This window comes from Spea bombifrons, chromosome 4 (assembly GCF_027358695.1).
Source record: "Spea bombifrons isolate aSpeBom1 chromosome 4, aSpeBom1.2.pri, whole genome shotgun sequence".
Taxonomy (NCBI): domain Eukaryota; kingdom Metazoa; phylum Chordata; class Amphibia; order Anura; family Pelobatidae; genus Spea; species Spea bombifrons.
The window spans coordinates 112,610,361-112,625,466 of record NC_071090.1 but is presented as its reverse complement, the minus strand read 5'-3'; the positions used below and the strand labels follow the sequence as shown (position 1 = coordinate 112,625,466).

At 52.9% G+C, this 15,106-nt stretch overlaps 1 protein-coding gene across 3 annotated transcripts in view; it reads left to right on the top strand.

Moving 5' to 3' along the window:
* The first annotated feature begins 4,320 nt into the window (after positions 1 to 4,320).
* NLGN2 (neuroligin 2) overlaps positions 4,321 to 15,106 on the top strand; it is a 33,267-nt gene continuing 22,481 nt past the window's right edge. For 2 of the 3 annotated variants that reach the window (XM_053463168.1, XM_053463167.1), the window contains exon 1: positions 9,706 to 10,171. In XM_053463168.1, the coding sequence (XP_053319143.1) occupies positions 9,754 to 10,171 (418 nt within the window). In that variant the 5' untranslated portion in view covers positions 9,706 to 9,753. Of the gene's footprint in view, positions 4,450 to 9,705; positions 10,172 to 15,106 lie in introns of those variants that run through there. The other variant, XM_053463169.1, reaches the window with a different exon arrangement.

Below are 15,106 nucleotides of genomic sequence, written 5' to 3'. Positions count from 1 at the left end.
AACCATATTATCTACCCCTCACCACCCACAAACAGCTCTGTTACCCCCTGACACCCCAATAAACCATATTAACTACCCCTCACCACCCACAAACAGCTCTGCTACCCCTGACACCCCAATAAACCATATTAACTACCCCTCACCACCCACAAACAGCTCTGCTACCCCTAACACCCCAATAAACCATATCAACTACCCCTCACCACCCACAAACAGCTCTGCTACCCCTGACACCCTAATAAACCATATTAACTACCCCTCGCCACCCACAAACAGCTCTGCTACCCCTGACACCCCAATAAACCATATTAACTACCCCTCACCACCCACAAACAGCTCTGTTACCCCCTGACACCCCAATAAACCATATTAACTACCGCTCACCACCCACAAACAGCTCTGCTACCCCTGACACCCCAATAAACCATATCAACTACCCCTCACCACCCACAAACAGCTCTGCTACCCCTGACACCCCAATAAACCATATTAACTACCCCTCACCACCCACAAACAGCTCTGCTACCCCTGACACCCCAATAAACCATATTAACTACCCCTCACCACCCACAAACAGCTCTGCTACCCCTGACACCCCAATAAACCATATTAACTACCCCTCACCACCCACAAACAGCTCTGCTACCCCTGACACCCCAATAAACCATATTAACTACCCCTCACCACCCACAAACAGCTCTGTTACCCCCTGACACCCCAATAAACCATATTAACTACCCTTCACCACCCACAAACAGCTCTGCTACCCCTGACACCCCAATAAACCATATTAACTACCCCTCACCACCCACAAACAGCTCTGCTACCCCTGACACCCCAATAAACCATATTAACTACCCCTCACCACCCACAAACAGCTCTGTTACCCCCTGACACCCCAATAAACCATATTAACTACCCCTCACCACCCACAATCAGCTCTGCTACCCCTGACACCCCAATAAACCATATTAACTACCCCTCACCACCCACAAACAGCTCTGCTACCCCTGACACCCCAATAAACCATATTAACTACCCCTCACCACCCACAAACAGCTCTGTTACCCCCTGACACCCCAATAAACCATATTAACTACCCCTCACCACCCACAAACAGCTCTGCTACCCCTGACACCCCAATAAACCATATTAACTACCCCTCGCCACCCACAAACAGCTCTGCTACCCCTGACACCCCAATAAACCATATTAACTACCCCTCACCACCCACAATCAGCTCTGCTACCCCTGACACCCCAATAAACCATATTAACTACCCCTCACCACCCACAAACAGCTCTGCTACCCCTGACACCCCAATAAACCATATTAACTACCCCTCACCACCCACAAACAGCTCTGTTACCCCCTGACACCCCAATAAACCATATTAACTACCTCTCACCACCCACAAACAGCTCTGTTACCCCCTGACACCCCAATAAACCATATTAACTACCCCTCACCACCCACAAACAGCTCTGCTACCCCTGACACCCCAATAAACCATATTAACTACCCTTCACCACCCACAAACAGCTCTGCTACCCCTGACACCCCAATAAACCATATTAACTACCCCTCACCACCCACAAACAGCTCTGCTACCCCTGACACCCCAATAAACCATATTAACTACCCCTCACCACCCACAAACAGCTCTGCTACCCCTAACACCCCAATAAACCATATTAACTACCCCTCACCACCCACAAACAGCTCTGCTACCCCTGACACCCCAATAAACCATATTAACTACCCCTCACCACCCACAAACAGCTCTGCTACCCCTGACACCCCAATAAACCATATTAACTACCCCTCACCACCCACAAACAGCTCTGTTACCCCCTTTTTTAATGCTATTGTTCATTTTCCCTGTGACTGCGCTACAGCATCTGCTGGCGCCATATAAATAACCAGCGCCCCTATAATAATCCGGGCGGTCGGGAACCTGTATTCTATATCACTATACAGAGTGCTATGGATACGGCGTATGAGTGGCCCTTGGACGTGGCCCTTGGACGTGGCCCTTAGACGTGGCCCTTAGACGTGGCCCTTGGACGTGGCCCTGTGGCCGGTGCTGTCTCTTACGCTGCGCTCTCGTATTTAACCCCTAAAGTGTAAATACATTTTGTGGGGTTACATAGACAGCCAGGGGCAATACCTGGAAGGGGGTGTTCGCCATACCTCCCAACAGTCCTGCTTTTCTGACACTGTCCCGCATGGGCCGGATGGGGACATCCCCTGATCGGCCCCTGACCGGCTCCGGGTACGGAGGGCAGGTAGGTCTGAACCCCACTTCTGGGGCTGCCCCTCCCCGCCTCTTGCCACACTCCCAACACAGAGGTCCCGGGTTTAACCCCTGAAGCGTCCGGTGGTCTGGGGCGCTGCGGGAATCATTTTCTGTGTATTTTACCCGCAAACCCACGTACAGCCACCAGGGGGCGGCGGTGCCACGCGGCTACAGCAACGGGCAGAGCAGCCTGCACTTACACCCCGGCTGGACCCTTTCTGGGGTTTCTATGCAGTCTATGTGACTCACACGCTCCCAGTCACCCGAACACGCTGGCCTCACGTGATGCATGATGTGGCCCCGGGGGCCGCGGCGGGGTAGGAACCCCCCCCCACGGCATGCTTTAGCCAAACATTCTACCCCAGAGCTCGCACTTCTGGGCTAGTCCATTCCTAGCAGCATTCAGATATCATACCTACCAACTGCCCCGATTCGACCCAGTCCTGATCGATATCCTGGCTTTGCTGCAGCCGCTGCGCATGCACACTGGTGGGGTGTCATAAAAGCGGGGTATTTGGGATTGGTTAGGCTTGTTCCCGGGATGGGGAAGAAGGATACCAACCAACAGCAGTCCGCCGACCGGCAGAGGAGACCCCGGCAGCTCCCTCCATTATACCCAGGAACCTGCGCATGATGATAAAATCCTCATTCTGATCGGGTCCTGCCAGGGCATTGAGTGACCCCCACAGGGAAATACCCCATGACACCCACCACTGCATAAACTGCCCCCGTTATATATCCATCACTCCACCAACCTATTAACTACCCCACAGTCTGCCATTCATCGCACCCGTCACCCCACAATCTGCCCCGTCACCCCACAATCTGCCCCATCACCCCACAATCTGCCCCATTACCCCACAATCTGCCATTCATCGCACCCGTCACCCCACAATCTGCCCCATCACCCCACAATCTGCCCCGTCACCCCACAATCTGCCCCATCACCCCACAATCTGCCCCATCGTACCATCACCCTACAATCTGCCCCATCACCCCACAATCTGCCCCATCACCCCACAATCTGCCCCATCGTACCATCACGCCACAATCTGCCCCATCACCCCACAATCTGCCCCATCACCCCACAATCTGCCCCATCACCCCACAATCTGCCCCATCGTACCATCACGCCACAATCTGCCCCATCACCCCACAATCTGCCCCATCGTACCATCACCCCACAATCTGCCCCATCACCCCACAATCTGCCCCATCGTACCATCACCCCACAATCTGCCCCATCACCCCACAATCTGCCCCATCACCCCACAATCTGCCCCATCACCCCACAATCTGCCCCATCACCCCACAATCTGCCCCATCGTACCATCACCCTACAATCTGCCCCATCACCCCACAATCTGCCCCATCGTACCATCACCCCACAATCCGCCCCATCACCCCACAATCTGCCCCATAGTACCCATCACCCCACAATCTGCCCCATCACCCCACAGTCTGCCATTCATCGCACCCATCACCCCACAATCTGCCCCATCGTACCCTTCATCCAAAAATCTGCCCCATCGTACCCATTAACCCACAATCTGCCCCATCGTACCCATCACCCCACAATCTGCCCCATCGTACCCATTAACCCACAATCTGCCCCATAGTACCCATCATCCCACAATCTGCCCCATAGTACCCATCATCCCATGATCTGCCCCATCGTACCCATCACCCCACAATCTGCCCCATCACCCCACGATCTGCCCCATAATCTGTCTGACCCCTCTAGAATATGCCCTCCATATCCATCACCCCACAATCTGCCCCATTCTCCCCTTCACCCCTTAACGATCCCTCATAACAATCTGCCCCCTCCTGGCGTGTCCGGGGGGGGGCAGGGGGCAGATGCTTGGGGCTTCCCTGCTCCCCAGCCCTGACAAAGACTCCCTTCTCCTCCTCGCCCCCCGAATTCCTCCCCCTGCAGCCAATCTGCATGCTCCCCCCCCCTACCCCCCCGCTCCTGCCCCCTCCCTCCCCCTCCTTCCATCAGAGCCGAGGCAGCGGCAGCCAGCGAGCCCGGACCGTGGGATTCCCACCCAGGACGTGTTTTCCGCGGGACCCGGCGCTGTTTGTGCGGAGGCTGCGGGATCCTGGATCCACTGGATTCCCCGTGATCTGCCGCCGTCCCCGTGCAGGTGAGGAGCCGGCTCCGGGGGGATTCTGCATCTGCCCCATCCGTTATCCCGAATCCATCGCGGGGGGCTGGGGGCAAAACGGGGCTCACATCACCCTCCGCCAATGGGATCCTGCAGATCGGGGCTTTCGGGGGGTATCAGATGGGGGGGGCAGGAAGACGGGGCATCTGGGGATGAAGGGTCTTATTGTTTAACCCCTTGTTATTTGTTGCTTTGTGAACATGGGGGGGGTTACATAAGCCGTTTCATTTATGGGGGCAATTGTGATATCAGCTGCCCCCCTCCCCGGCCTCCAGTGCCTTATTGCATGGTACTGCGGTGTACACACGGTTGCCCTGGAGGGGGCAGTTAGATACCCGGTGCTGTCACTGAGGGGTTAAATGGCGGAAGGATGACAGTATTATCTGGAATATATTTGGGTGGCGCAGGACCCCCCCCGCGCTGTCCGGGTGACACATACCGGGTATATACGGGGTCCGTGTGGCCCCTGTGGCCCCCGTGCTGAGGGTCCCCGTAGCATCCGCGTACCTGCAGGCAGCGTCTCCAGAGACAGCATCGTGCCGGCCCGTGCGGGGGGATGGGGGATGCTGCAGCCCGTACAGAATCCATTCTAACCCAATTATATACCGCAGCCTCCCGCATCCACCGCCGGGGCCCGCCGCGCACAGCCCGCCTCACAGCCCGCTCGGCGCCGCGGTCCCCGGGAAGCAATTGGCAGGTGTCACACGGTGCGTGCGGGGGGGCGGGGGGTACACACGGCCCCCCCCCAACAACCGCCATCACCCGGTCCGCCATCCACCGAGACAGCCGCGGCCGAGAGCGGAACACAGATGGAGGCTTTTCCCGTCCGGCCGCCGTGTGAGGAGACGGTGCGGGGCCACAAGATGGAGGCCTGGTGGGGGCGATAAATTCCAGCACGGTGTCAGAAATACCCCTCAACCGGCTGCGAAGGGTTAAGCTGTAAATATTTGCACCGCGGCTTCTTACACTAACCGGCCGGGTCACGGAGCTCGCCGGGCGTACGGTGCCAGTCCGCGGGGGTAACGCCACCGCTCAGGGGGTAGGGGTAATATGTCACTGCTCCGGGGTAATATGTCACCGCTCCGGGGTAATATGTCACCGCTCCGGGGGTACGGGTAATATGTCACTGCTCCGGGGTAATATGTCACCGCTCCGGGGGTACGCGTAATATGTCACCGCTCCGGGGGTACGCGTAATATGTCACCGCTCCGGAGTAATATGTCACGGCTCCGGGGTAATATGTCACCGCTCCGGAGGTAGGGGTAATATGTCACTGCTCCGGGGTAATATGTCACCGCTCCGGGGGTAGGGGTAATATGTCACCGCTCCGGGGGTACGGGTTATATGTCACCTCTACCGGGGTAATATGTCACCGCTCCGGGGTCATATGTCACCACTCCGGGGGTAGGGGTAATATGTCACCGCTCCGGGGGTACGGGTAATATATCGCCGCTCCGGGGGTACGGGTAATATGTCACCACTCCAGGGGTAGGGGTAATATGTCACCTCTCCGGAGGTAGGGGTAATATGTCACCGCTCCGGGGTAATATGTCACCGCTCCGGGGGTAGGGGTAATATGTCACCGCTCCGGGGGTACGGGTAATATATCACCGCTCCGGGGGTAGGGGTAATATGTCACCTCTCCGGAGGAAGGGGTAATATGTCATCGCTCCGGGGGTAGGGGTAATATGTCACCGCTCCGGGGGTAGGGGTAATATGTCACCGCTCCCGCGGTACGGGTAATATGTCACCACTCCGGGGTAATATGTCACCGCTCCGGGGGTAGGGGTAATATGTCACCGCTCCGGGGGTAGGGGTAATATGTCACCTCTCTGGGGGTAGGGGTAATATGTCACCGCTCCGGGGTAATATGTCACCGCTCCGGGGGTAGGGGTAATATGTCACCTCTCCGGGGGTAGGGGTAATATGTCACCGCTCCGGGGGTAGGGGTAATATGTCACCGCTCAGGGGGTAGGGGTAATATGTCACCGCTCCGGAGGTAGGGGTAATATGTCACCGCTCCGGGGGTAATATGTCACCGCTCCGGAGGTAGGGGTAATATATCACCGCTCCGGGGGTAATATGTCACCGCTCCGGAGGTAGGGGTAATATGTCACCGCTCCGGGGGTAGGGGTAATATGTCACCGCTCCAGGGGTAGGGTAATATGTCACCGCTCAGGGGGTAGGGGTAATATGTCACCGCTCCGGGGGTAATATGTCACCGCTCCGGGGGCAGGGGTAATATGTCACCGCTCCGGGAGTAATATGTCACCGCTCCGGGGGTAGGGGTAATATGTCACCGCTCCGGAGGTAGGGGTAATATGTCACCGCTCAGGGGGTAGGGGTAATATGTCACCGCTCCGGGGGTAGGGGTAATATGTCACCGCTCCGGGGGTAGGGGTAATATGTCACCGCTCCGGGGGTAGGGGTAATATGTCACCGCTCCGGGGGTAGGGGTAATATGTCACCGCTCCGGGAGTAATATGTCACCGCTCCGGAGGTAGGGGTAATATGTCACCGCTCCGGGATAATATGTCACCACTCCGGGGGTAGGGGTAATATGTCACCGCTCCGGAGGTAGGGGTAATATGTCACCGCTCCGGGGGTAATATGTCACCGCTCCGGGGGTAATATGTCACCGCTCCGGAGGTAGGGGTAATATGTCACCGCTCAGGGGGTAGGGGTAATATGTCACCGCTCCGGGGGTAAGGGTAATATGTCACCGCTCCGGAGGTAGGGGTAATATGTCACCGCTCCGGGGGTAATATGTCACCGCTCCGGGGGTAATATGTCACCGCTCCGGAGGTAGGGGTAATATGTCACCGCTCCGGGGGTATGGGTAATATGTCACCGCTCCGGGGGTACGGGTAATATCTCACCGCTCCGGAGGTAGGGGTAATATGTCACCGCTCCGGGGTAATATGTCACCGCTCCGGGGGGAGGAGTTTATATTTAGTACTGTGCTCTGTGACTGGTCAGGCAGTGTAAGGGTGGGGGAGGGCACCTCAGGGCAGGAAGTTGAGTAAATAATGGGTCAACTTCTTCCTAAACAGGAACCACCGGGCGACCCCTTTAGAATCCGCCGTCCAGTTTGGGGGTCACCGAACATACCAGACTTACAAACGTGAACCTGCGCCCCCTAAACGAGAGAGCTGCCGGGAGATAGAACCAAGGGGTTAAATAATGTCAGACCTGGGGGGACTTCCCGGCTTAAACACCGCACTGAGCTGATGCCTCCTCCATAGACTTTCATAAGTCAGAGAGTCCGACTGGGTCATTAAGACCGATCCATTCTATTCTTTCCCACAGGCGGCGTGATAAGGGGTCAGAGAGTCCGTCTGGGTGATTAAGACGGAGCCATTCTACCGTTTCCCACAGGCAGTGTGATAAGAACTTGGGAGGGGGTTGCCTAGCCTGGGGTCAGAGCGAGAACTCAGAAAAATGGCTGAAAAGTACTTTATTTTGGATTCATTAAGTCAAAAACTGCAAGTTAGAGGATGGAGGACTGAGGGGTAACTCTACAGAAAGAGTAGTAGATACCTGGAATAGACTTCCAGTGGGAGTAGTATAGTTAAATACAGTAAAAGAATTCAACAAAGTTTGGGATGTGCGCCCCCAATGAATTAATAAAAAAATGACCTGCTGGCAGATCGGCCCCATCCGGCCCCCGTCTAGTCGCCCGTTTCTCCTGCTGTAACGACTCAAACCTTAATCAGTCGTTGGTCTCGTCTTAGATTCAGGAGCCGTATGTCTATCCCATGCATGTTTAATACCCTCACTGTATTACCCTCTACCACTTCTGCTGGGAGGCTGTTCCACTTATCTATCACCCTCTCAGTAAAGCAAAACTTTCTTCCCTTCCATCTCAGTCTCTGACTCTCTAGTGTGAGATTCCGCTCTCTTGTAGTTTTTCTCCTCCTTTGAAATAAATTCCCTGCCGTCCTTTATTAAAGTCCCCTCTCCCCCCCTGATGCCCCCTCCCCTGATACCCCTGTCTCCTCCCCTGATGTCCCCTCTCTCCTCCCCTGATGTCCCCTCTCTCCTCCCCTGATGCCCTCTCTCCACCCCTGATGCCCCTGTCTCCTCCCCCGATGCCCCTCTCTCCTCCCCTGATGCCCCCTCTCCTGATGCCCCTGTCTCCTCCCCTGATGCCCCCTCCCTCCTCCCCCGATGCCCCTCTCTCCTCCTAGGAGGTCAGAATGTTTGCTGGGTATGAGGGTAATTTGCCCCGGCTATTCATAGTAACCCTGATGTCTCCCCGCAGCACGCCGCTCTCTCCGCCTCCCCCGCACGGCGTCTCTCCTTCATTCTTCCCTTCTGCCCCCCGTGCGTACAGACGTATGCCTCTCCCCCCCCCCGCAGTCTTTCCCTCCTGCTCTCTTTACCCCCTTTCCCCCCTGATCCGCTTCGTATACCCCTTTTGCCCCCTCCCCATGCATTGGGATGGCCGTCCCTCTCCCCCCCGTCGCTCTCTCTCACATTCACTAATTATATGTTCCTTTCATTAATTGTCGGATTCCAAACTAAACAGAAGGAGCGCTTTAATTAAGTAAATGATGGTGCGGATCACGGGGCGGGGGGCAGCGGGGGGAGGGGCAGGTAGGGGCCCCCGGGCCGCGCACGCGCTCTGCGTCTGTCACCCCTTCCGGCTCTCTAAAGGGTTAATGACTGTGATCTGCTTCCAAAGTGTTTCCGGGATTTGTAACCAAATGTTTCTCTCCTTCCCTCCCCTCTCTCCATTTTTGCCCTCCACCCCCCGCCATCACCGCCCCTCCATCCATGCCACCCCTCTCCCAGGCGTCTCCATGCCCGGCGCCGCGTGCCCCCCTCGCCCCTCCCAGCCCTGGTTCCCCATTAAAGATGGAACGTAACAGAGCGTCCTGCCCCCCGCGCGCCGCCGGCCCCTCTCACAGAGCGCTCTCCGCTCCACCCTTCTCTATTTATTGAGGGATTTTTGCCCGTTTCCGTCTGCGGTCTCCGGGCCACCAGGATGCGCCCCGACTACTCCTTAAAAGTGGACATTTTACCTGGAAAGGGGCGGAAATATAACTTATTCACAGCGATTTCCTGAACCAAAACCTCGGTTAACGGTTTTCTTTTAACGTTTTCATGAATTCCTTACTTTTTCTCCCCAAATCTCATTTTTCTCCCCAAATTCACCCCTCAGAATTAGCTCTTTTTTATCTTTAATCCCCGTTTAGCTCCTTTTCTCAATTTCCTCCTCCTCCCCCCCCAACCTTTTCCATACCCGCCTCATTTAACTGCCCCCACTCACCCCCCTCCATGGCTCCGGATCTCCGTACCCCGCTGATGCTCTGGCTCCTGGCTGCCTGCCCCGCGGCGGGGCAGAAGGGGGATGACAAATACCCCGTGGTGAACACCAACTACGGGCGGCTGCGCGGGGTGAAGAAGGACCTGAACAATGAGATCCTGGGACCGGTCGTGCAGTATCTGGGGGTCCCGTATGCCACCCCGCCGGTGGGAGAGCGGAGGTTCCAGCCCCCCGAGGCCCCGGCGTCCTGGACGGAGATTCGGAACGCCACCGGCTTCGCCCCGGTCTGCCCCCAGAACCTGCACGGGATGCTGCCGGGGATCATGCTGCCGCTCTGGTTCACCGAGAACATGGACGTGGTGGCCGGCTACGTCCAGAACCAGAGCGAGGACTGCCTGTACCTCAACGTCTACGTCCCCCTGGAAGACGGTGAGTATGAGTGGAGTGCCGCTGAGTATCCGTGTGTGACGCGCTGCTAACATGCTGTGTGGCGATACACGCCACGGGGTATGACGGTGCCGAGTATCACGCCCCGCTGTATGACGCCACGGCGGCGGGTGAGACGGGCTGAGTCCATTACTGAGTTCAGCTGTAAGTCCCTGATTTCCCATCCCCCGCAGCACCCCGCGTTTTGACACCAGACCCCCGAAGCTTCCCGGGTGAGGCGGTCTGCGGGGCTAACGCCGGACCCCGCACCGATCAGTACAGAGACCCCAGAAGCTTCCCGGGTGAGGCGGTCTGCGGGGCTAACGCCGGACCCCGCGCCGATCAGTACAGAGACCCCCGAAGCTTCCCGGGTGAGGCGGTCTGCGGTTTGATCCGCGCCGAGTCTCTCCATCGCTGGAAAATCCCGCCTTTTATAAAAATCCACAAATACAAAAAGAGTTCGTATCTCATCTGTGTGAGAGATCCATTACTGGCCAGAAATGACTCCGCATCCTGTCAACAACCGCCATCCCGGAGTCATGGACACGGCGAGCTGTGTTTAACTACACCGGAACATTCTACACCGGAACATTCTACACCGGAACATTCCACACCAGAACATTCTACACGATGACATTCCACACCAGAACATTCCACACCAGGACATTCTACACAATGACATTCTACACCAGAACATTCTACACCAGAACATTCTACATTATGACATTCTACACCAGAACATTCTACACCAGAACATTCTACATTATGACATTCTACACCAGAACATTCTACACCAGAACATTCTACATTATGACATTCTACACCAGAACATTCTACACCAGAACATTCTACACCAGAACATTCTACACGATGACATTCTACACCAGGACATTCTACACGATGACATTCTACACCAAAACATTCTACACGATGACATTCTACACCAAAATATTCTACACCAAAACATTCTACACCAGGACATTCTACACAATGACATTCTACACCAAAACATTCTACACCAGGACATTCTACACGATGACATTCTACACCAGAACATTCTACACCAAAACGTTCTACACCAGGACATTCTACACGATGACATTCTGCACCAGAACATTCTACACAATGACATTCTACACCAGAACATTCTACACCAGGACATTCTACACCAAAACATTCTACACCAAAACATTCTACACCAGGACATTCTACACGATGACATTCTGCACCAGAACATTCTACACCAGAACATTCTACATTATGACATTCTACACCAGAACATTCTACACCAGAACATTCTACACCAGGACATTCCACACCAGGACATTCTGCACAATGACATTCTACACCAAAACATTCTACACCAGGACATTCCACACGATGACATTCTACACCAGAACATTCTACACCAGGACATTCTACACAATGACATTCTACACGATGACATTCTACACCAAAACATTCTACACAATGACATTCTACACCAGGACATTCTACACAATGACATTCTACACCAGAACATTCTACACCAGGACATTCTACACGATGACATTCTGCACCAGAATATTCTACATTATGACATTCTACACAATGACATTCTACACCAAAACATTCTACACCAGGACATTCTACACGATGACATTCTACACCAGAACATTCTACACCAAAACGTTCTACACCAGGACATTCTACACGATGACATTCTGCACCAGAACATTCTACACAATGACATTCTACACCAGAACATTCTACACCAGGACATTCTACACCAAAACATTCTACACCAAAACATTCTACACCAGGACATTCTACACGATGACATTCTGCACCAGAACATTCTACACCAGAACATTCTACATTATGACATTCTACACCAGAACATTCTACACCAGAACATTCTACACCAGGACATTCCACACCAGGACATTCTGCACAATGACATTCTACACCAAAACATTCTACACCAGGACATTCCACACGATGACATTCTACACCAGAACATTCTACACCAGGACATTCTACACAATGACATTCTACACGATGACATTCTACACCAAAACATTCTACACAATGACATTCTACACCAGGACATTCTACACAATGACATTCTACACCAGAACATTCTACACCAGGACATTCTACACGATGACATTCTGCACCAGAATATTCTACATTATGACATTCTACACCAGGACATTCTACACCAGGACATTCCACACGAGGACATTCTGCACCAGAACATTCCACACCAGAACATTCTACACCAGAACATTCCACACCAGGACATTCTACACAATGACATTCTACACCAGAACATTCTACACCAAAACATTCTACACCAGAACATTCTACACGATGACATTCTACATGATGACATTCTACACCAGAACATTCTACACCAGAACATTCTACACAATGTATGAGCTGAGAGTGTTGTGGGTTCTTGTTGGGTTCTTTTGGGTTTTGGAGACCGGGGGGGGGCAGTAACTGCCAGCTGGAGGAAGTCTGAAGGATTAGGGTGGAGGAACCGTGTTTACACGCACGCACACGCATGTCCCCGTGCAGACATGCCTACCTACTACGACCCGCATAGACCGTACGCTTAAGGCTGTTGGTGACCCGAGAGCCCAAACCAAAACGAGACCTCGCCGGCCTCGATGTTCCTGGTTCTGGCTGATAAACCTAAAAGCCCCAGCTAAGCCTCTAGAACCTGCCCCCCGGCAGCGCAGGAACTCTCGCAGGGGAACCCCCTGATCCCTCCGCAGTCTCTCGGGTCATGGCCGGTTCCTGCCCCGGTTGGATCTGCCCGCCGGTGGGGTCGTCGTCGGCGTTGAATCGATGTTTGCCCCGTCGTTGGCTCAGGTTGTGTTTTTGGATGAAGATGAAGGGCAGAGTAGACTGTGGGCCCAACGGGGTTCATCTGCCCTCAGTCTACGGTTCAGCTCTGGATCTACTCTGTAAGCTTTTGGGACCACAGAGGTCTCTTCTTCAGAGAAGCCCCAAAGATAGGAACTTTTCACCCATTCTGTGCTTTCTTGGGGGGATAGAGCTCTGTCAGTATACGTTGTGGAGGTGAAGGTCACATACGGCCCCAAGGAGAACCCCGGGGGCCAGGACACGGGGGCAGAAGAGTCCAGAGGATGCAGAAACTGCCCCCAGCTTCTCCGGAGAGGGCTTGACTGACAGTGTTTCTAAATATAGAGCCTGCAGTGTACACTGTGCTGTATTAGTGTTATTATAGAGCCTGCAGTATACACTGTGCTGTATTAGTGTTATTATAGAGCCTGTAGTGTACACTGTGCTGTATTAGTGTTATTATAGAGCCTGCAGTATACACTGTGCTGTATTAGTGTTATTATAGGACCTGCAGTGTACACTGTGCTGTATTAGTGTTATTATAGAGCCTGCAGTGTACACTGTGCTGTATTAGTGTTATTATAGGACCTGCAGTGTACACTGTGCTGTATTAGTGTTATTATAGAGCCTGCAGTGTACACTGTGCTGTATTAGTGTTATTATAGATCCTGCAGTGTACACTGTGCTGTATTAGTGTTATTATAGGACCTGCAGTGTACACTGTGCTGTATTAGTGTTATTATAGGACCTGCAGTGTACACTGTGCTGTATTAGTGTTATTATAGAGCCTGCAGTGTACACTGTGCTGTATTAGTGTTATTATAGAGCCTGCAGTGTACACTGTGCTGTATTAGTATTATTATAGGACCTGCAGTATACACTGTGCTGTATTAGTGTTATTATAGAGCCTGCAGTGTACACTGTGCTGTATTAGTGTTATTATAGGACCTGCAGTGTACACTGTGCTGTATTAGTGTTATTATAGAGCCTGCAGTGTACACTGTGCTGTATTAGTGTTATTATAGGACCTGCAGTGTACACTGTGCTGTATTAGTGTTATTATAGAGCCTGCAGTGTACACTGTGCTGTATTAGTGTTATTATAGAGCCTGCAGTGTACACTGTGCTGTATTAGTGTTATTATAGGACCTGCAGTGTACACTGTGCTGTATTAGTGTTATTATAGGACCTGCAGTGTACACTGTGCTGTATTAGTGTTATTATAGGACCTGCAGTGTACACTGTGCTGTATTAGTGTTATTATAGAGCCTGCAGTATACACTGTGCTGTATTAGTGTTATTATAGAGCCTGCAGTATACACTGTGCTGTATTAGTATTATTATAGAGCCTGCAGTATACACTGTGCTGTATTAGTGTTATTATAGAGCCTGCAGTGTACACTGTGCTGTATTAGTGTTATTATAGAGCCTGCAGTGTACACTGTGCTGTATTAGTGTTATTATAGGACCTGCAGTGTACACTGTGCTGTATTAGTGTTATTATAGGACCTGCAGTGTACACTGTGCTGTATTAGTATTATTATAGGACCTGCAGTGTACACTGTGCTGTATTAGTGTTATTATAGGACCTGCAGTGTACACTGTGCTGTATTAGTGTTATTATAGAGCCTGCAGTGTATACTGTGCTGTATTAGTGTTATTATAGGAGCTGCAGTGTACACTGTGCTGTATTAGTGTTATTATAGAGCCTGCAGTGTACACTGTGCTGTATTAGTGTTATTATAGAGCCTGCAGTGTACACTGTGCTGTATTAGTGTTATTATAGGACCTGCGGTGTACACTGTGCTGTATTAGTGTTATTATAGGACCTGCAGTGTACACTGTGCTGTATTAGTGTTATTATAGGACCTGCGGTGTACACTGTGCTGTATTAATGTTATTATAGAGCCTGCGGTGTACACTGTGCTGTATTAATGTAGCCGTCCAGCAGAAGTGGTAGAAGTTAGACCTAAGTGGCTGGATATAAGACGAGTCCAACGCCTGATTAAGGTCGGAATGTTTACCCACTAGACGGGCCGTCGGGGGCCGATCTAACGGCCGGATAAATGGCTCTGAGCAGCCA